This window comes from Mytilus galloprovincialis, chromosome 11 (genome assembly GCF_965363235.1).
Source record: "Mytilus galloprovincialis chromosome 11, xbMytGall1.hap1.1, whole genome shotgun sequence".
NCBI lineage: Eukaryota > Metazoa > Mollusca > Bivalvia > Mytilida > Mytilidae > Mytilus > Mytilus galloprovincialis.
Genome location: NC_134848.1, coordinates 6,123,531 through 6,148,182, shown reverse-complemented (window position 1 = coordinate 6,148,182; position 24,652 = coordinate 6,123,531). Strand labels below are relative to the sequence as shown.

Below are 24,652 nucleotides of genomic sequence, written 5' to 3'. Positions count from 1 at the left end.
TGCATTGTATACTTTATATTTGTTGTTGGTTAAGGTTCACTGGTCTTTATGTCAAGTATAAATCAGACTATTCTGCATTGTATACTTTATATTTGTTGTTGGTTTAGGTTCACTGTTCTTTATGTCAAGTATAAATAAGACTATTCTGCATTGTATACTTTATATTTGTTGTTGGTTTAGGTTCACTGTACTTTATGTCAAGTATAAATAAGACTATTCTGCATTGTATACTTTATATTTGTTGTTGGTTTAGGTTCACTGTTCTTTATGTCAAGTATAATTAAGACTATTCTGCATTGTATACTTTATATTTGTTGTTGGTTTAGGTTCACTGGTCTTTATGTCAAGTATAAATAAGACTATTCTGCATTGTATACTTTATATTTGTTGTTGGTTAGGTTTACTGGTCTTTATGTCAAGTATAAATAAGACTATTCTGCATTGTATACTTTATATTTGTTGTTGGTTAGGTTTACTGGTCTTTATGTCAAGTATAAATAAGACTATTCTGCATTGTTTACTTTATATTTGTTGTTGGTTTAGGTTCACTGTTCTTTATGTCAAGTACAAATAAGACTATTCTGCATTGTATACTTTATATTTGTTGTTGGTTAGGTTTACTGGTCTTTATGTCAAGTATAAATAAGACTATTCTGCATTGTATACTTTATATTTGTTGTTGGTTTAGGTTCACTGGTCTTTATGTCAAGTATAAATAAGACTATTCTGCATTGTATACTTTATATTTGTTGTTGGTTAAGGTTCACTGTTCTTTATGTCAAGTATAAATAAGACTATTCTGCATTGTTTACTTTATATTTGTTGTTGGTTTAGGTTCACTGGTCTTTATGTCAAGTATAAATAAGACCATTCTGCATTGTATACTTTATATTTGTTGTTGGTTAAGGTTCACTGTTCTTTATGTCAAGTATAAATAAGACTATTTTGCATTGTATACTTTATATCTGTTGTTGGTTTAGGTTAACTGGTCTTTATGTCAAGTATAAATAAGACCATTCTGCATTGTATACTTTATATTTGTTGTTGGTTAAGGTTCATTGTATAGATAAAACTGATCCTATTACTTTATTATTTATTGCATTATACATGTTATATAGGTAACATTAATGCAACAACTACCTATTATTTATCGTTTTACATTGTACATGTTGTATAGGTAAAATTTATTCAACAGTTACCTATTATTTATTGCATTATACATGTTATAAAGGTAACATTAGTGCAATAATTTACCTATTATTTATTGTTTTACAGTTTTTTGAAATAAAAGATATATATATGTATAATTAATGACAGGTTATTTGATTGTTTTTCAGGGTAAGACTCCTTATGATCTGGTAGAAATAGGAAAATATGATGATGAAGAGAGTAAAAGGAAGAAGGAAGAAGTGATGAACTTTCTTAAGGTAAATACTCTTGTCTTACTTTGAAAGATATTTACAGATTATGAGAGACAAAACAGACTTGGTACAAAGAAATTACAATTCAGTTGCCTGTAGTTTTCAATGTCATTGTAGTAATTTTTGTCAGTTAACAATTCCAAGCTTGTTGCCTAATATACATGTTGGCATATGTGAAAGACAAATGTTTAAAATCTGTGTTCTCATCTGTTGGATGTCTCTTATTTTTAGCTCACCTGGCCCAAAGGGCCAAGTGAGCTTTTTCCATCACTTTGCGTTCGGCGTCGTCCGTCGTCGTTAACTTTTACAAACATCTTCTCCTCTGAAATTAATGGGCTAAATTTCACCAAACTTGGCCACAATCATCATTGGGGTATCTAGTTTGAAAATTGTGTCCGGTGACCTGCCAAACCAACCAAGATGGCCGCCATGGCTAAAAATAGAGCATAGGGGTGAAATGCAGTTTTTGGCTTATAACTCTAAAAAAACAAAGCATTAAGAGCAAATCTGACATCTAGTAATATTGTTTATCAGGTCAAGACCTATCTGCCCTGATATTTTCAGATGAATCGGACAACCCGTTGTTGGGTTGCTGCCCCTAAATTGATAATTTTAAGGAAATTTTACTGTTTTTGGTTTTTATCTTGAATATTATTATAGATAGAGATAAACTGTAAACAGCAATAATGTTCAGCAGAGTAAGATTTACAAATAAGTCAACATGACCGAAATGATCAGTTGACCCCTTTAGGAGTTATGCCCTTTATAGTATATTTTAACCATTTTTCGTAAATCTTAGTAATCTTTTACAAAAATCTTCTCCTCTGAACTACTGGGCCAAATTAATCCAAACTCAGCCACAATCATCTTAGGGGTATCTAGTTAACAAAAATGTGTGGCGTGACCCTGTCAAACCAAGATGGCCGCCATGGCTAAAAATAGAACATAGGGGTGAAATGTAGATTTTGGCTTATTACTCTAAAACCAAATTTGGCATTTAGAGCAAATCTGACATGGGGTAAAATAATCTATTAGGTCAAGATCTATCTGCCCTGAAATTTTCAGACAAAACAGACTACCTGTTGTTGGGTTGCTGCCCCAGAATTAGTAATTTTAAGGACATTTTGCAGTTTTTGGTTATTATCTTGAATGTTATAATAGCTAGAGATAAACTGTAAGCAGCAATAATGTTCAGCAAAGTAAGATCTACAAATAAGTCAACATGACCAAAATTTCAGTATACCCCTTAAGGAGTTATTGCCCTTTATAGTCATTTTTTAACAATTTTCATAAATTTTTGTAAATTTTTAGAATATATTTTCCACTGTAATTACGGGGCCAAGTTCATTATAGATAGAGATAATTGTAGCAAGAAGAATGTCCAGTAAAGTTAGATCTACAAACACATCATGATCACCAAAACTAGGGACTCTGTGGGATTTTTTTAAAGTGACATAAATACACAAAAAGCATGTATTATTTGAAATATATAGATGGTAGAAATATAATAGGACCAACGTTTTCATTTATATGTTTGACCTTTGACCCCAAGCATCTGCATGGTATTCATGAATATATACATTTTGTCTGTCAACATTTCAATTTACCATTAAAAATACTTAAAGACTTAGTAATATAAATACCACAGCACACGTCATACACAGGATGAGCAGAAACGTTTCAAAAATTAACTATTTTTAATAGCGTATGATCATTGTCCATACAAATCTCAGTTCGCACAGGGAAATATGGGAAATTGAACAAGTTAGCACAATACATTGAAAACGATTTTTTTAATTTTTTTTTTTTTGATTAACATGTAGTACTTGACCAAATGACTTAAACACATACCAGTTTCTTCTTTTAGAAGTGCATCAAGTATTTAGTAAGGCTATCATTGGTCGGTTTGTGGGTCAAGGGGAAGGAGGGGAAGGAAGGAAGGGGTAGAACTGCATGTCTCCACCCTTTCTACCATTTTTTTTTAAATGATACAATTAAAGAAAACAAGTTTTCTCTTTCAATATATATATCAATCTTTCCATATGAATCCTCTGCATAGACCATGATGACTTCAAGATTTCAGGTAGATAGATTATAACTTGAAGCTAAGCTGTGTGTCTTTTTTTTCGACGCTTTTGAGTTAAAATTTGCAGTTAACATGATAACCAAATTATGTGCAATATGATGCGTGTCTGAATATGTTTTTGTGATTTTTATTTCAAATTGTTTTTTGTTGTAACGACGCTGTCATGTTCCGTTATACAAATCCTTTCACTCTTGAGTCAAGGTGAAAATATATTGCATTTTGTTTCATGTACAGTGGCAAATACTTCAAATACAATCAAGATGAGAACAAATTATCAATAGATTCAAAAGGTATTTTAGGGATTGATCGGGTAAAAGTAGAGGAATTTCAATAGCCACCAGCTATAAGGAATAGGGACAGTGTAGGTGTATAAGGAATAGAGACATAATTGTTCTCCCTTGCATCAGCAAACAGACCACACCTGGACCCACACAGGAGTTGTTGCAAAAGTTCTTAACGTGCAGTAAGCGTGAAACTCTTTCTTCTCGAGACCCCTGACTCGTCCCTATTGTGACCGGACATGGCTGCGTATTCATACATCCTGCACAGCCACTTATACATTCATTTCAAAATATGGACTAAAATTGTGAGCAATCTCATTATATGTTATGAATTACAATCTATTTAATATGGCCATGTTAAGATAATATTATGTTGGTATCTTCTTCTGAAAACGGTAGAACTTAATTTCTCTGAATATCTTCCAAACTATTTCCAGAGTCTTCATCATTAACAAAATAAACAGTATGAAAGCTTCTAAGGTATACCTTGAAGGTCTAACCACAACATTATGACATTTCTTAAATAGATATTTCACCTAATTATGGGTCATAGCAGCTACTCGGGTAAATTGTTACAGGTACGCACATGTACCACAACAATAAAGCAGAATGGTATACTTTACCAAAACTAATAAAATGAAGACAGGAAATTGCCGAAGAGACAACAATCCGACCAAATAGCAGAAAAAAGACGTATAATGTACACTAGCACTTGTTCTTTGCACTGGACTCCACACTCCGAAAGCAAAGCTTCTTTTAGTTTTTCAGATACATGTCAATTAAAGTTATTATAAGAATATGTCTTTCAATGCAAAATTTTGAATATCCTTTTATAATATTTTGCCGCGGATATTGTTTTAAAACTGTTACCAACAATGTAATATATATTTGTAATTTTTTGTGTGAAATATTCAATGTTAAGTATTAATTTAGACTCTAAAATACTTCGGATTTGTTACCTACAAGTGAAATAAACTCGTTGAATAAAAGGATGTTATTTTTTTTATATTTCAATTGAAATAATTCAATGCATGAACATTAAGTATGCGAATAAATCTGTCTGGTGGTGGATGAAAACGCCAACTATCACACAAGGGAGTCTAACCAACTAAGAAATGCTTCATCAACTGTAGATTTTTTTTATAAGAATCGATGTGTGGTATTGATTATACTTGGTTCAAAATTCAGTGGCAAGTATTTCATATATGCGCAGTTACTGAGATAGCAAATCAAATTATTCGTTCAATTATGGTCTTAAAAAATAAACGATTGCGGGATGAATGACAGGAAGACTTCAAACGTATTAGTGTGAACTTGCTGTCAGTAACTGCAAGTACTCTCAATCTTTACCTACTAGTGTCTTTGTTGTTGGGATGTACCCGGTCACGTCCACTCTGTTTGTTTTTTTGTTGTGGTAATTACAGTTTCTAGTTTTGGACATGTTCAATTTTTCTTTGTAAAGTTTACGCAAACCAAAGTTAAGTTTTCGAATATTGTTATCACAAAGGTCGTCTTTAATCGACAGAAGTTGAAAATGACCTTTTAAGGAGCTCGTGATAGAGAAGTGACGCTCCATGCGTAACTGATTTAGTCAAAACAAAATCCCATTTGTAAATAAGTTGATTTTAATCGGAATACAGCTAATTTCCTAATGCATGTAAAGCAAAACTTTGGTTGGCTTACTTGCTTTGTTTGTATAATTGTTTATACAAGCTTTGTAAATAAGATTCACATCTTTAAACAATATATATAGGCATAGTTTAACCTGTATATATCATATTTGAATTTAATTGGGTGTTATCCTAATGATTGTACAATATACAAACAAAGCAAGCAAGCTAACCAGAGTTTTGTTCTACATGCATTAGGAAATGAGCTGTAAAATGTATTCAATTCAGTGCTAACGCTTCATGTTTGTCAGTATTAAATCCAATCAGGGTCGTAACTAGCGTTTTTTAAAAGTGAGGCAAAATATATTAGACGAGCGAAGCGAGAGCGAGGTGAAAATAACCAATTGGCAAGGGGTCTGGCGGTCACTAAAGGCTTCCAGAAGCTGTAAAAAAAATGACGCAAACTCATGCATTCTGAGCGTTTTCCTGACTCTTACTCTGAAACGCAATTATTTTTGCTATATTTTTCGACAATATATATAAATTCATTGTAATTTAAGACTTTCAGGTTTTAGGGAGAACATCAAAAGACCAATATGTAGGATAAAGCAAACATCTTAATTCTCATAATCATTAATACCGTGTTCTTGTCTTGTATTGTGTTTAGACTTTGGTGAATTGTTTTTATGACTGAATTTAAATATACATAGTGACAGTGCAATATTATACCTTTTAAAAGTACCCCTTAATTCGACACTAGGGACCATCTCGACCTTATTTTATGGTATTAATGATTCTTTCATTGTTGAAGACCCTTCAGCGACTATCAAGATAAACCGGAATAAAAACCCTGACCATTGCTAATTTGTAATTTTGATATGCATTGACTATGTGTGCGATTAGGTCCCATGCAAGTTTACTCCGTATTAATTTTTTTACTATTAAAGTGTCTATCTGGACATGACTTAATGCAAGTTTAGTTTAACTCTTCAATGTAAGAGGCCATATGGCAATACACAAAAAAGAGAGCTAGTTTTGTATTTTTTAATGTTAAAGTTCAATTCTTGAGGGGGGATAGGACCTTTATCGGGACTCCGGGATCGGGTGTTTTTAAGTTCGTGATTTCGGGATCCGGGATTTCGGGATTTCGTGTTTTTAAGCCCGGGATTTCGGGATCAGGACCCCTCCTACCTCCCTCATTCTTCATAAAGAAACGCCAAATTTTTCTGTGTTCAGTAGCATCATATCTTCTAAAAATATTTTTTCGCACAATGTCTGGACATCGGTGGACATGCAAGATTGCGAAACCAGACATTTGCAAATGAAAATTTACACGTAAGATTATAGTCATAAAGTAGGACAATAAATGAACAAAAGACAATCGACACTGAAAACTAAAAGTAAATCAGAAATATGGACCATGCTTCTTGCAAGACATTCGCCGTGAAAACAATTTGATATGAAGACAAGCTTTTGTTTCAATTTGTTTTTGGAAATTTCCAACATGAGACATTTGCCTCATTTGCCTCATTTGCCTCCTTGAACAATTTGCTTTTTTTTTTTTTTTTTTTATTTTAAATGTCTTTTTCTTTTTCTTCGTGTTCAGTTTGGTATAATTACAACTGACCAGTTCAGTCTAGAAACAGCTGCTTCATGTTTGCAATAAATGTGTTTTTAACCAATCTAACATGCCATAATTTCCTTATTTTTATTTATTTCATAATATAAATGTTTTAGTATTCCGTGTCTATAAATAGTCTTGATCGGGGAAGCAAGATTTATTTTGCCTGTTGGTTGCCTAGCTATCGTAAACAAATCGGTATTGGATCATATTGTAATCTCAGCGTGTAATTTTTATTTCAACTTTTACGTTTGCATCAGGACGACGTTAAAAGCGAAAACGTTCATATTTTTAGAGTGACATTCGTTACTTTAAACAGAAATCGCTTTTGTCTTTTAAAAATTTTTGGCAGTTAAAGACCGGTTTCTAAAAGAAAAACTTTCATACAATCGAATGAACTAAGTATAAGCTTCGGGAAGATCAGGAAATATAACATACTGTTCGTAATTCTGAAAAAATCGAAAATTTACGGTAGTTAATGGTTGAATTGAAGCTTTATACCTACATAAAAATCTTAATGAGCTAAAAGACTTTCATTTTAGTCATCTCTGGTCTATTTCTGATGGCAAGGTTTAAAGCGATAACAGACGAAATATGCTTAGTGCTGCTAAAAAACGGCCCATTTTCCCGAACGTTGCGATCAACACGCTTTCGTAATCGTAAATAAAGGTGAAAAAAAACCATTATTTCGTGCACATATATTACAGATTGAAACAAAATACAATCTTTGCTTCAGAGATATTTACTTTTATATAACTTTTCTGCCTCAAAAACATTGATTTGGCAGTTTTTAGAAAGTTCATTTTTCCATATTTTGTACAGTGGCAGATATAACGTCTTTGACGTCGCAATCCCACAGAGTCCCTACCAAAACACAATTTTGTCATGAATTTATCTGTGTCCATTGTGTAATATGCACATAAACCAAGGTGCGCGACACAGGCTCTTGAGAGCCTCTAGTTTTATACGCAAGTCAAAATTTTGACGGGACATATTATGGGATACAAATGTCCGGTGTCTGTCCGTCTGTCTGGCGTAAACATGTCGCACCATAACTTGAGAACACCTTATTTAAATTTCATGAAACTTAATATAGTTGTTTCTTATGATGGTCAAATGATCTGTATACTTTTTGGTGAAAATAAGATTTAAACTTTATGAGTTACGGCACTTTGTAACTAAAACAGTGGTGTGATTCTTTTTCACATGTCGCACCGTATCTCAAAAACGATTCTTGATTATTGCTTGATTATTGCTTAAAACTTTACACACTTCTTAGTTACATTAATCTTAATATCTGTTTATCACTTTTTGGTGATGATTCAAAATTTCATTTTTGAGTTATTGAGTATTTTGTAAAAAAGGGGGAGGTTTTTTTTACATGTTGCCCCGTATCTCAAAATTTATGATCTGTATACTTTTTGGTGAGTATTGAGTATTTTGTAAAAAGGATCTATTGTAAATAGACTATTTTCATATTACTGACTCTTGACTCCGGATATGTGTTCCATTTTTGTCTCACCTGTGACGAAAGTCGTAGAGTGAGACATGGGTATTACTATCCGGTGGCGGCGTAAACTATTTGTCTGTCATATGTCCATTGTCCTTGACCTCATTTTCATGGTTCAGCGACTGCTTGAAAAAAAATTGGATTTTTTGTTATGTGAATTTCTCACTTATGAGTAAAAGGATAACTATATTTGGTATATATGGGTTCCTTGCAACGTCTACATGTACGTCAGATAGGGGTCACCTGACCTCCACCTCATTTCATGGATCAGTGATCAAGGTTAAAGTTATGTGATTAGGTCCATTTCTCGGATACTATAAGCAGTAGGTCAGCTATGTATGGTGTATAGAATGATTGTAAGGAGTACAAATCAGTCTGGCAGGTTTCATCTGACCTTGACCTCATTTTCACGGTTCATTGGTCAATGTTCAGTTTTTGTGTTTTGGTCTGTTTTTTCTAATACTATAAGCAATAGGTCAACAGTACTTGGTGTATGGATTAATGATTGTAAGGTGTACATGTCTGACTGGCAGGTGTCATTTGTCCTTGACCTCATTTTCATGGTTCATTGGTCAATGTTAAGTTTTAGTGTTTTGGTCTGTTTTTCTAATACTATAAGCAATAGGTCAACTATGTTTGGTGTATGGAATGATTGTAAGGTGTATATGTCTGTCTGGCAGGGTTCATCTGACCTTGACCTCATTTTCATGGTTCGTTGGTCAGTGTTTTAAGTTTTCCTGTTTAAAGACCAAACAGCCTATTCATTTCTACCAGTGATTTTTCCTTAAAATTTTGTGTGAAAGTATTTCATGATTTGAGGAACAAAATATGATGAAAAAAATTGGGGGTCACCGACTTAGTTTTGTCGCTATAGCAACCTCAGTTTCGTGTTTTCCCGAATATTAACATAATATGTGCTTGTTATATAAACTCTCCAAAAAATACTTTATATCAAACCTACAAGCATAATTCTTGTTTCACGTTAAACAGTAGATTTGTATCTATCAAATACAGGTTCAAGAGTTTTAGACCCGTATTGTTTTGATCTTTAAAAATATGATTTATTTTATTCCCGCCAAAAATAAAACGTAAAAATGAAAAACGTTTCCAGTATTAAAAAATATCTACCAGTGATTTCTTCATAATAATTTCAAGAAGGAAAGTGCCATGTGTACTCTTCAAAATAAAGCAATAAAAAGTGTATGTCACCGACCTTTCAAAAAAGTTATGAGTAATTTTCATGTTTTTTTCTCGTTCATTTTGAAGAAAAGAGTTGTCTTTCTTCAGAACATTGCACCTGACGTCATAGTACAAACTTTCCTTGCTGGCGCACTATTTGAAAAAAATCGCAAATTGGACGTTTGAAACCCACATTTAAATTTCCAAGAATGACAACTATATTCACCTACTTTAATTATTATCCGGTAATACAAGAGATTAAATGCATGTGTCAGTATCAGATCTTACGATGTTGCCGCACAATATTAACCTTCAGAAACACCATCCGTCGGAATGGAAAATTGTTTAAAATAACCTTTCACGCCGCTTTTGTTTTTGTCCTCTGCCCCTCATTACAAATTATTGAAAAAAAAAGATGAAAGAAGGCACTGGCTAACTACTATATCAGACTAGATGTGTGTGGGTTTTTTCGCGTCAATTTCAGAAGTTTGCCGTATCGAACTCATTTGCTACTGTTGACAGATGGATATACAAAAGCACGGACGGACTTCTTCATACCATTAATTTTTCCCGATTAAGACGAACGTATAGACATTATTCCATCAAGTTTGTGAATTCTTTATTTCTGAATATTTAAGATATAAGGAAATTAAAATTATAGGTACAATATATGAATTAAAGTTTTTGATTCTAAAACGTTATACATCTATCATAAAATACAATCCCTGTTATTACTTCCTCACGTGTTTTGAATAAAAGAGACAGTAAATATAAAATACAAAAAGTTTTTAATTCAAAAATTTATTTAGAAATAATTTGTCTGTTGAAAACTACAAAGTAAAATTTCTCCAACAGGATAAATTATTATACATGTAAATCTAAATTGCTAATTTTGGAAATTAAAACAAAGACGAGGTTGTTGCCGGCATTGAAAATCAAAATTTGTTTTCAATCTTTCCGGTCATAGTTGTAGCTAAATGAAAGGGAGAGACTTTATGTTGGATATTATTCTTGGCGTAATTGTTTTGTCATAAGTTAAATTTACAACAATTTAGTTTTAAACACAAACACATTTTGATTTTAATTCATATTCGCTGAGTATTAATTTTGTCATACAGCTAATTTCCTAATGTATGTAGGGTAAAACTTTGGTTGGCTTCCTTGCTTTGTTTGTATAAATGTTTTTTCAAGCTTTGTAATTAAGATTGACATCTTCATATATAGGTATGTTAACCTGTAGATTTGATATTTAAATTCAATTGGACATTATCAAAATATAATTGTACAAAATATACAAACGAAGAAGGCAAACTAACCAAAGTGTTGATCTACATACATTAGGAAATTAGCTGTAAGCTTCAGTCAGAACAGGCGAAATGATTATCATTTCTTCTTAAGACAATTTGAAATGAAACAAATGACAAACGACAATGACCCTTTAGCATAATTTTATTTTTATTCTAAGATTTTGTCAAAAAAGCAGTATAAATAAATTTTAACTTCATTGCAAGATCGAACGTTATTGTACTAGAATCATCCAGACATCAGTGCCAGTATGTCAAAACTTCTAGGAATAATTTTGTATCGGCCTGACCTTCTGAATACTCAATTTTTGAAATTTTTGAAAAATTGACATTAAAATTAGAAGGATCAGATCATAGGGAGACTTCAACTTCATCAAAAACTACCTTGACCAAAAACTTTAACCTGAAGCGGGACGGACGGACGATCGAACGGACAAACGGACGCACAGACCAGAAAACATGAATTGGGTATCTAGTTTGTAAATTGTATCCGAAGTTATGATCTATCAACAAACATGGTCGCCATTGCTAAAAATAGAACATAGGGGTCAAATGCAGTTTTTGGCTTATAACTCAAAAACCAAAGCATTTAGAGCAAATCTGACGTTGGGTAATATTGTTTATCAGGTCAAGATCTATCTGCCCTGAAATTTTCAGATGAATCAGACAACCTGTTGTTGGGTTGCTGCCCCTGAATTGGTAATTTTATGATAATTTTGCTGTTTTTGGTTATTATCTTGAATATTATTATAGATAGAGATAAACTGTAAACAGGAATAATGTTCAGCAAAGTAAGATTTACAAATAAGTCAACATGACGGAAATGGTCAGTTGACCCCTTAAGGAGTTATTGCCCTTTATAGTCAATTTTTAACCATTTTTCGTAAATCTAAGTAATCTTTTACAAAAATCTTCTCCTCTAAAACTACTGGGCCAAATACTTCCAAACTTTAACTGAATGTTCCTTAGTGTATCTAGTTTGTAAATTGTATCCGAAGTTGTGATCTATCAACAAACATGGTCGCCATTGCTAAAAATAGAACATAGGGGTCAAATGCAGTTTTTGGCTTATAACTCAAAAACCAAAGCATTTAGAGCAAATCTGACATGGGATAATATTGTTTATCAGGTCAAGATCTATCTGCCCTGAAATTTTCAGATGAATCAGACAACCTGTTGTTGGGTTACTGCCCCTGAATTGGTAATTTTAAAGAAATTTTGCTGTTTTTGGTTATTATCTTGAATATTATTATAGATAGAGATAAACTGTAAACAGCAATAATGTTCAGCAAAGTAAGATTTACAAATAAGTCAACATGACGGAAATGGTCAGTTGACCCCTTTAGGAGTTATTGCCCTTTATAGTCAATTTTTAACCATTTTTCGTAAATCTTAGTAATCTTTTACAAAAATCTTCTCCTCTGAAACTACTGGGCCAAATACTTCCAAACTTTAACTGAATGTTCCTTAGGGTATCTAGTTTGTAAATTGTATCTGAAGTTATGATCTATCAACAAACATGGTCGCCATTGCTAAAAATAGAACATAGGGGTCAAATGCAGTTTTTGGCTTATAACTCAAAAACCAAAGCATTTAGAGCAAATCTGACATGGGGTAATATTGTTTATCAGGTCAAGGTCTATCTGCCCTGAAATTTTCAGATGAATCAGACAACCTGTTGTTGGGTTGCTGCCCCTGAATTGGTAATTTTAAGGAAATTTTGCTGTTTTTGGTTATTATCTTGAATATTATTATAGATAGAGATAAACTGTAAACAGGAATAATGTTCAGCAAAGTAAGATTTACAAATAAGTCAACATGACGGAAATGGTCAGTTGACCCCTTAAGGAGTTATTGCCCTTTATAGTCAATTTTTAACCATTTTTCGTAAATCTAAGTAATCTTTTACAAAAATCTTCTCCTCTGAAACTACTGGGCCAAATACTTCCAAACTTTAACTGAATGTTCCTTAGGGTATCTAGTTTGTAAATTGTATCCGAAGTTGTGATCTATCAACAAACATGGTCGCCATTGCTAAAAATAGAACATAGGGGTCAAATGCAGTTTTTGGCTTATAACTCAAAAACCAAAGCATTTAGAGCAAATCTGACATGGGGTAGTATTGTTTATCAGGTCAAGATCTATCTGCCCTGAAATTTTCAGATGAATCAGACAACCTGTTGTTGGGTTACTGCCCCTGAATTAGTAATTTTAAAGAAATTTTGCTGTTTTTGGTTATTATCTTGAATATTATTATAGATAGAGATAAACTGTAAACAGGAATAATGTTCAGCAAAGTAAGATTTACAAATAAGTCAACATGACGGAAATGGTCAGTTGACCCCTTTAGGAGTTATTGCCCTTTATAGTCAATTTTTAACCATTTTTCGTAAATCTTAGTAATCTTTTACAAAAATCTTCTCCTCTGAAACTACTGGGCCAAATACTTCCAAACTTTAACTGAATGTTCCTTAGGGTATCTAGTTTGTAAATTGTATCCGAAGTTATGATCTATCAACAAACATGGTCGCCATTGCTAAAAATAGAACATAGGGGTCAAATGCAGTTTTTGGCTTATAACTCAAAAACCAAAGCATTTAGAGCAAATCTGACGTTGGGTAATATTGTTTATCAGGTCAAGATCTATCTGCCCTGAAATTTTCAGATGAATCAGACAACCTGTTGTTGGGTTGCTGCCCCTGAATTGGTAATTTTAAGGAAATTTTGCTGTTTTTGGTTATTATCTTGAATATTATTATAGATAGAGATAAACTGTAAACAGGAATAATGTTCAGCAAAGTAAGATTTACAAATAAGTCAACATGACGGAAATGGTCAGTTGACCCCTTAAGGAGTTATTGCCCTTTATAGTCAATTTTTAACCATTTTTCGTAAATCTAAGTAATCTTTTACAAAAATCTTCTCCTCTGAAACTAATGGGCCAAATACTTCCAAACTTTAACTGAATGTTCCTTAGGGTATCTAGTTTGTAAATTGTATCCGAAGTTGTGATCTATCAACAAACATGGTCGCCATTGCTAAAAATAGAACATAGGGGTCAAATGCAGTTTTTGGCTTATAACTCAAAAACCAAAGCATTTAGAGCAAATCTGACATGGGGTAATATTGTTTATCAGGTCAAGATCTATCTGCCCTGAAATTTTCAGATGAATCAGACAACCTGTTGTTGGGTTGCTGCCCCTGAATTGGTAATTTTAAGGAAATTTTGCTGTTTTTGGTTATTATCTTGAATATTATTATAGATAGAGATAAACTGTAAACAGCAATAATGTTCAGCAAAGTAAGATTTACAAATAAGTCAACATGACGGAAATGGTCAGTTGACCCCTTTAGGAGTTATTGCCCTTTATAGTCAATTTTTAACCGTTTTTCGTAAATCTTAGTAATCTTTTACAAAAATCTTCTCCTCTGAAACTACTGGGCCAAATACTTCCAAACTTTAACTGAATGTTCCTTAGGGTATCTAGTTTGTAAATTGTATCCGAAGTTATGATCTATCAACAAACATGGTCGCCATTGCTAAAAATAGAACATAGGGGTCAAATGCAGTTTTTGGCTTATAACTCAAAAACCAAAGCATTTAGAGCAAATCTGACATGGGATAATATTGTTTATCAGGTCAAGATCTATCTGCCCTGAAATTTTCAGATGAATCAGACAACCTGTTGTTGGGTTGCTGCCCCTGAATTGGTAATTTTAAGGAAATTTTGCTGTTTTTGGTTATTATCTTGAATATTATTATAGATAGAGATAAACTGTAAACAGGAATAATGTTCAGCAAAGTAAGATTTACAAATAAGTCAACATGACGGAAATGGTCAGTTGACCCCTTTAGGAGTTATTGCCCTTTATAGTCAATTTTTAACCATTTTTCGTAAATCTTAGTAATCTTTTACAAAAATCTTCTCCTCTGAAACTACTGGGCCAAATACTTCCAAACTTTAACTGAATGTTCCTTAGGGTATCTAGTTTGTAAATTGTATCTGAAGTTATGATCTATCAACAAACATGGTCGCCATTGCTAAAAATAGAACATAGGGGTCAAATGCAGTTTTTGGCTTATAACTCAAAAACCAAAGCATTTAGAGCAAATCTGACGTTGGGCAATATTGTTTATCAGGTCAAGATCTATCTGCCCTCAGGGATGATTCCACTATATAGTTTAGGGCCGCTTAGCGGCCCTTAAAAGCGGCCCTTAAATCTGCCAGCGGCCCCAAAAAATGTTTGTGAATATAAATTCCCAATTCAGGAAAATAAAATAAAAATCGTTATTTCCGGAAAAGTTTCAGTCACCGATTACGGCAACTATAATTTGTCATAGTTTGTCGTCAAAACGTAGTAAAATCCAGATAAGAATGCTGACTATGATCGCATTTTATTTACAACAATTTAATTATGTCAACATTGAACTTGAGGTAAACAATTTTAGCAGCCGGATTCAATTGAATAAAATGTTATGGGAGTATTTGAATTCGCAAAAGTGGAGCGCACAGCATTGCAAAAATGCTTTTTGTCAAAATTGGTGTCAAAGCAGACCTCGGCAAAGAACAAATTCAAATTTTGATACAACATTGATGAATAAATTTTAATGGGTGCTGATCTTATAAAAGCAGATCGCCCAGCAGAGCCGGTTATGTAACCTGATTAAAACTTGTTTTGTAAAAGAAATTATTTTATATTTTGCTCTATTTCCTCAAAAGACAAAAGTTTGCGCGTTTTTGAAAATAATGTTGATGATAGACCATTCATGAAATGAGCCTCAGCGGTTTTTTTCAGTGGTTAATACGGCATGCCATTTTGCTATTCAATCTAACTTCAAGATATCTCATAAACTTTACAAGATATCTTATATAATAGTTCATTAGATATCTTATATAGTTTGTAAGATATCTTATATAGTTTGTAAGATATCTTATAAAGTTTATAAGATATCTTACATAGTTCATGAGATATGTTATAAAGTTTATGAGATATCTTTTATAGTTTATAAGATATCTCATATAGTTTTCTTTATCATATATCTTATAAACTATATGATATATATTATGAACTATATATAAGATATCTTATATAAAGTATATTTATAGGTTTCATAACGAGTGAGAATTAGATATCGCTTGATATCAACTCGAGTTATTTAATTTCAATATAATAATAAACGAGCCTGTGGCGAGTTTGTTATTACTATTTAAATTAAATAAAGAGAGTTGATATCAAACGATATCTAATTCTCCCGAGTTGTGAAACCTATTTCTCTTATGGTAAACATGCTTTTTGTGCTTAATAAAAAAAATCCGCGAAACGTCGACCCAGTCGCTTGAACATAACTGCATTGTGACGTCATATGTCCTGTTCGTCGTCAATCTTCAACATAAGACTTTTTCAAACATTTTGTACGCTTCAGAATGTAATAATATTTGAATAAGAATATATAATAAGGTGAAAAGTGTGCGTATTTTATATATTATTGAAGAAATCGCGTATCTCCGTTGCAATGGAGGAAATGTACATCATTGTGACCTTTAACTGTCAACAATGACCTAAAGAATAGCCAATGAAAATGCCGCAATATCGTTTCAGGAGGTTTCGTTGGCCAATCAAATTAACGCATTTTTCGTATCACTTTTTCGTATCACACTCCGGACAGTGTGATACGAGAATTATCTATTCATGCGAGAAATAGATAACAGGCCCCAACCATAAGAGAATATAAGATATCTTATATACTATATAAGATATCTTATTATTAGCGATATTAGATATCTTCTTTATTATATAAGATATATATTTATATAAGATATCTTATAAAAAAGATTATATAAGATATCTTATATATCATATTAGATATATTATTAGAGACATCGTATAGAAATTATAAGATAATTCATATAATATATCTTATATAATTTTCTTAAGATGATATCCAATAAACTATATAAGATATCTTGTATAAAAAATTTTGATAAGATATTTCATATACTTAATGAGATATCTTATAAACTTTAGAAGAAATCTTATAAAGTATATAAGATATCTTATAAGTATATAAGATATATTATATATTTAATAAGATATCTTATAGTTTTTAAACTTTATAAGATATCTTATTAAATATATAAGATATCTCATATAATATAAGATAGCTTTAAAATATTAAATTATATAAGATATCTCATATATCAAATTAGATATCTTATAAAAATCTTATATGTTATATAAGATATCTCATATATTATGAAATAATTTGAGATAATTTGAAATTCGAATAAATAGCTAAACTGCTTGCCATAGGTTTATGTTAGCTGGTATATATGCCTTGTTTACCAAAGTTAAGATGATAGTGCATAATGGTATTCATGTATTACAAGAGGGACGAAAGATACCAAAGGGACAGTCAAACTCATAAATCTAAAACAAACTGACAACGCTATGGCTAAAAATGAAAAAAGACAAACAGAAAAACAATAGCAAAAATGACACAACATAGAAAACTAAAGAATAAACACGAACCCCACCAAAAACCAGGGGTGATCTCAGGTGCTCCGGAAGGGTAAGCAGATCCTGCTCCACATGTGGCACCCGTCTAGTTGCTTATGTGATTACAAATCCGGTAAATAGTCTAATTCGGTAGGTCACATTCATGAAAAGGAAGGGGATTGTAGTTACGACGTAAGGAACATATCCGATATCATTTGTGAAACGGTTATTCCATAACGGTCAACCAACTCGTGATGGCGTCCGTAAAATTTACGAAGGGATGATTTCAACTTCACCATTTGGAACTCTTGGTTTAATATCTTCCTTGTGAGCAGTAACCCTCTATCAAGAAAATCATGATAGGAAATGCAAGCACGGGAATATCGTATCAATTGGGAGATATATACCCCGTATGCAGGTGCTGCTGGAATGTTGCTACTTAGAAATGGAAAGTTCACAATTGGAAAGCTGAAATCATGTCTTTTGTCGTAAAGTTTTGTTTTCAACCGACCCTCATTGTCAATTTCTAGATGTAAGTCAAGATATGAAGCCGACTTAACTGTATCTGTAGTATCCTTTATCTCCAATTCGATGGGATACCGTAGATACTCGCTTATAAGTCGGAAGTTTGGGAGTAAAATTCAGAATCCAGAGAGGGGTATCGACTTATAAGCGAGATCCCGAGACCAGAGGAAAAATCCAAGCTCGAGAAAAGTGGTCAGGAGTGAATTTCCTGGTCAAAACTACGTTGGTGATTGCCAAACCTACATAAATCCTTGAATAAAAAGTTTTTGTTGAAAATAAATGACTAAAATACTGTCTTTGTGTTTTATTTGTACTTTGTTAACTTTTTTTCTGTCAATTTGTGTTGAATTTCCGACTGTTTCCGGTTTGTGTATTGATTTTCATGGTCAAATGGTTTGTGCATAAACCCAAAAGAAAGAGCCAAGAACCAAAAATGAAAACGAGATGACAATGTACCAACTATGTAAAAGGATGTATTCAGCGGAGTTATTGTGTCATTATTGTGATATCATGATATCAATTCAGTACTTATAAATCATACAATTATCAAAAATAATTTTAAGATTCATTCCCAAGATCAAAATATTATTCATTAAAATGTCTCAGGTAAACACAAAGATTACAAAATTGATTGGCAAGCCAATATAATCCATTGATAACCCCTAATTAAGAGACAAACAGTTGTATTCACTCAAGGTGTGAAAAATATCAGTGATAGATGAACAGATGACACTAATGAGTTGGAAGTTATTTTAATATAAAGTTGATTAGCTTCACTTATTTTTTTTAATCCTTTATCATCACAATATAATAAGAATTTAAAGTGTACAATAGTATTAACCTGTTATGTTTAAACGTATGTGGTATTAAAAATAGATTACTTTACCCTGAATTTAAATCCCTATTGTGTAATCATGATATTATCTGTCTTACTGAAACCAAACTAGATGATTGCGACGTAATTAATTGTGATGAATTTGTTTTTAGTTTTAAAAATAGACAGAAGCTTTCTAACTATAGATCTGGTGGTATTGCATTGTGTTACCGAAAGTATTTAGAAAAGTATATTAAACCTATTGAAACTGAATGCAAATTTGTTTATTGGTTTACTATTGATAAGAAAGTCTTAAATTTATCTGAAAACGTTTATATTGGTATAGTTTACATACCACCAGTAAATACAAATTATACATCTGAAGAAGCTTTTAATGAGATAGAAATTGAACTTCAGAGATTTTCTGAAAAATCTGATTATATTATTTTGGTTGGAGACTTTAACAGTCGCACAGCAAATTTGCCTGATTTTTATGATGAAGATGATATAGATGATTTTGTAATTGACAACCTTACTGATCAATCAGACTTTACTGATGTATATATGTTAGATGATTTAAATATACCAAGAACAAGAAATAATCCAGACAAAGTTGTAAATTGTTATGGTAGAAAATTTCTTGAATTTTGTAAAAATAACAAAGTATTTATTCTAAACGGTAGAGTTGGCCAAGATGTTATTGGTCGGCCTACCAGTAGAAGTAATAGTGTTATAGATTATATTATTTGTACTTCACACTTTTTAAGATGCGTATCGAATTTTGAAATTCTTGAATTTTCTAAACTTTTTTCTGATGTTCACTCACCTTTGAAACTATCTTTTAATAGAGTGAACCCCACATTTGAACTACTCACTACAGAGTTATCTTATCAAGAAGAAAATAAAATTGGAAAATGGAAATTTGAGCAAGTAAATGATTTCAAAAATAACATAGATGAAGACAAAATAAGAAATGTTATAGATGAATTATCTGTTTATAGTAATAAAGAAAATGTAACAAAATATGAAATAAATACTGCAGTTACAAATATTACTGATATTTTAATAGATTCTGCCAAAGCAACATTTGGTACACAAACTTTTAATAGAAATATGCTGAATTGTAATAAAAAGCATAATAAACAATGGTATAATTTTGATTGTAAAAAAGCAAAGAAGGAACTGAGAAAGGCACAAAGAATGTATAAACATTATGGGTCAAATTTATTTAAAGAAAGATTACGACACTGTGAATATTATTATAAAAGTCTAATGGACGAAAACATCAGGAAGCATAATAGAGAAATAAGTGATAATATGAAAAAATTAAAATCCAAAAATCCCAAGGAATTTTGGAAATTATTTAACAAAGGTAGACAAAGAGAAAAAAGCAATATATCTATTGAAACTTTATTTGATTTTTTCAAAGAATTAAATGAAAACAAATTTGAAGACAAGTTTGTCATTAATAATGATTTGAACTCAAATCTTGTAAATGAGACACTGAATGGTGTAATTACCCATGACGAAATTATTAAAGCTATCAAAAAGGCGAAAAATAACAAATCGCCAGGTGAAGATAAAATAATCAATGAATATGTTGCAAATTCTCTTGACAGTATGATTGATGTATATGTTAATTTGTTTAATCTTATTTTTGATACGGGTATCCTGCCGGAGGCCTGGCTTATTGGAAACATAATACCAGTATTCAAGAATAAAGGATGTAAATTAGACGCCAAAAATTATAGGCCTATTACTTTATTGTCATGCCTTGGTAAGATTTTTACATCTATTCTGAATGATAGATTGGGGGAATTTGTTGATGAACTTAATATCTTGAACGAAAATCAAGCAGGCTTCCGACATGGATACTCTACAAACGATCATATTTTTTCATTGTATGCACTCTTTGAGTTGCTATGTGTTAAACGAAAAAAATTGCATTGTGCATTCGTTGACTTTGAAAAAGCCTTCGACTTTGTTCAAAGAAACTCTCTTTTGTATAAGCTTGTTTTAAATAAGATAACTGGTAAATTTCTTAGAGTTGTAGAAAATTTGTATAAAGATGTGAAATCAAGAGTTGTACATAACAATGAAGCATCTGACATGTTTGTTAGTGATATTGGGGTCCGCCAAGGGGAAAATCTTTCTCCTTTATTATTTTCTTTATACTTAAATGATCTTCATGAATTTTTGGAAAATAGTGATTTAAAAGGTATACATTCAATTACATCTGATATAGAAGATGAACTGGATATTTATTTTAAGATATTTGTCTTATTGTATGCTGACGACTCGATTTTACTCGCTGAGACAAGCACAGATTTACAATTACTTCTAAATAGTTTTTCAGAATATTGTGAAAACTGGAAACTTAAAATTAATATTAACAAGACAAAGGTTATGATATTTTCAAAAGGTAGACCACAGAATAATTTGAAATTTTATATTAATAATGAAGAGATAGAAATTGTTAAGAACTATAAATACCTTGGTGTTATATTCTCTAGAAATGCATCTTTTTTTGCAACTAGAAAATATCTTAGAGATCAAGCTACTAAAGCTATGTATTGTGTTATTAAGAAGTGTAGATCAAACCATCTATCTATAGAATGCCAGCTTGACATGTTTGACAAAGCTGTTTTACCTATACTTTTATATGGGGCCGAAATCTGGGGATACGAAAATCTTGACATTTTGGAAAGAGTACATTTGAGTTTTTGTAAGCATGTTTTACGGTTAAAAAGATCGACTCCAAATTTTATGGTTTACGGGGAATTGGGAAGATATCCGATTTCTTTATACGTTAAATTACGGATGATAAAATTTTGGTGCAACCTTTTTAATAACACACTTGATAACAAGATTTCGTCAATGTTATATAAGTTGATATATATTAATTATAATAAGTATGGAATTGAAAACAAATGGTTGTTATTTATCAAAAGTATCTTTGATAATTGTGGTATGTCAAACATTTGGCAAAATCAAGATTGTATCTCAAAAAATTGGATTGTATTAAGTATTGAACAAAAGTTAAAAGATCAGTTTAGACAAGAATGGTTTGCAAATGTAAATCAATCATCAAAAGGTTTATGTTATAAATTATTCAAAACAGAACTTAAATTTGAAAATTATATTACAGTTTTATCGTTAAAAAATGCACTGAAACTATGTAAATTTAGATGTGGCAATCACCGTTTGCCAGTGGAGACGGGGAGGTGGCAAAATGTTCAAAGACCAGAGAGGCTATGTCACCTTTGTGAATCTGCTGACATCGGCGATGAATTCCATTATGTAATGTCTTGTCCTTTTTTCAAAAAAGAACGATATAAATATTTACCACACTATTGTTGTACAAATGTTAATATTCTTAAATTTAGAAATGTATTCACTACAGTCAATATTGTCTTGCTAGAAAAATTGTGTAGATTTATTAACTATATATCAGTGGAAGTCTGTCCTCCTGGTTAAACTACATTTATTTATGTATATTTCACACATGCAAAATATGTTGTATTGTATATATTATCATCTCTGTAACTATGTTATTTAGTTAATGAGAATAAAGATCTATCTATCTATCTGTTCTTTTAACACTGAGTTATGTGTGCTGTGAAAAATATTGATTGACTTTAAATTTTTTCAGGTTCATATTGGTTTATGTTTGCTTTTCTCAAACAATAGGTTGTTAGTCATACCCTACAAAATCATTGATGCATTACGTAAACAACACATGGCTAATCTGTAATCAAACAGTGAACAAAATAACAGGAATAAATACATCTTTATTATTAACAGCTATATAAATTATCATAATCAACATCAACTAAATTCAAACCAAACAAACATTCATGCAGAAAATGAATATTTTTGCATTGGTTTTACCGGCGTTCAGTAACTGTCAGCTGCCAAAAAAATGTCAAAATTTTGTCGACTTATACGAGGGTCAAGACTAAATCCTCAGAATTTGGAGCTGAAAAGGGCATCCGACTTATAGTCGGATCGACTTTTAGGCGAGTATCTACGGGTAGATGCGTTCCACATAGTCACCAAATTTTGAATTGTTTAGTGAAAGAACGTCATCTATATAGCGGAAAGTAGAGTTAAAGGATATTGCTAACTTCTTATCTGTTTTCCTAAGAAGTTCCTGCATGAAGTCAGCCTCATAATAATAAAGAAACAAGTCGGCAAGTAGAGGGGCACAGTTTGTTCCCATTGGGATGCCGACAGTCTGTTGAAAAAACACGTCCTCCGAACGTTACAAATATGTTGTCAATCAAGAAATCAAGCATCTTGATAATATCGGTTTCAGAGAATTTTTTGTTTGCAACTTCCCTGGTCTGAATCCAATAACTTCTTCAATCAGTGTACAGGTGAAACTTAAAATACATTTTCCGTTTTTATAGGCCAGGAAAATGATATTATTTCGTTTTTGATTGTATGCATAAAAAATTCCCAATTGGGGTAAAAATTCCCAATTTGATGTAGTCAAGGGACCCATTTGAAAACACCTGGAATCATCCCTGGCCCTGAAATTTTCAGATGAATCAGACAACCTGTTGTTGGGTTGCTGCCCCTGAATTGATAATTTTAAGGAAATTTTGCTGTTTTTGTTTATTATCTTGAATATAATTATAGATAGAAATAAACTGTAAACAGCAATAATGTTCAGCAAAGTAAGATCTTCAATTAAATCAAATTGACCAAAATTGTCAATTGACCGCTTAAGGAGTTATTGCCCTTTAAAGACTTTTTTCACAATTTGTTCATCATGTTGACTTACTTTAAAAAATCTTCTCCTTTGAAACTGCTGTATCAATTTCAGCCAAACTTAGGCTAAATGAGTTTCAGAGTATCTAGTATAAATTTTATATTTTATTTCCTTGTATGTCAAGAAACATAGCTCCTATAGCTAAAATAGAACATAGGAGAAAATGATTATTTTTTTTGGCTTTTGAAGAAAATAGGACGATCCAAAAAACATTTAAATAAATTGAAAAGCCAAAATAATCATTGATGAGAGATTTAACCAAAAGAATTAAGGTGAGCGATTCAGGCTCTTGAGAGCCTCTTGTTTTTATTTTACTACTATCTTGAAAACTATAATAGATACAGCGGTAAAGATGATGAACAAGACAAGTTCTACAGATAGGTCAACATGATCAAAGTTGTCTATAGACTCCTTATTAGAGTTATTGCCCTTCGCTGACCAATCTTTTCGTTTTTATGGCCCACCTACGATAGTAGAGGGGCATTATGTTTTCTGGTCTGTGGCTCCGTTCGTCTGTTCGTCTGTGCGTCCGTTCAGGTTAAAGTTTTTGGTCAAGGTAGTTTTTGATGAAGCTGAAGTCCAATCAACTTGAAACTTAGTACACTTGTTGCTTATGATATGATCTTTCTAATTTTAAAGCAAAATTAGACTTTTGAATCCAATTTCACGGTCCACTGAACATAGAAAATGAAAGGGGGAGTTTCATGTTAAAGTTTTTGGTCAAGGTAGTTTTTGATGAAGCTGAAGTCCAATCAAATTAAAACTTAGTACACTTGTTGCTTATGATACGATCTTTCTTATTTTAAGGCCAAATTAGACTTTGACCCCAATTTCACGGTCCACTGAACATAGAAAATGAATGAGTGAGTTTCAGGTTAAGGTTTTTGGTCAACGTAGTTTTTGATGAAGCTGAAGTCAAGTCAACTTAAAACTTAGTACACTTGTTGCTTATGATACGATCTTTCTTATTTTAAGGCCAAATTAGACTTTGACCCAATTTCACAGTCCACTGAACATAGAAAATGA

General features: G+C 31.9%; 1 protein-coding gene across 1 annotated transcript in view; it reads left to right on the top strand.

The window, feature by feature from the left end:
- Positions 1-24,652, top strand: part of LOC143051532 (uncharacterized) — a 125,553-nt gene that overhangs the window by 42,576 nt on the left and 58,325 nt on the right. The window contains exon 9 of the mRNA XM_076224423.1: positions 1,338-1,427. Within this exon, the coding sequence (XP_076080538.1) occupies positions 1,338-1,427 (90 nt within the window). The remainder of the gene's footprint in view (positions 1-1,337; positions 1,428-24,652) is intronic.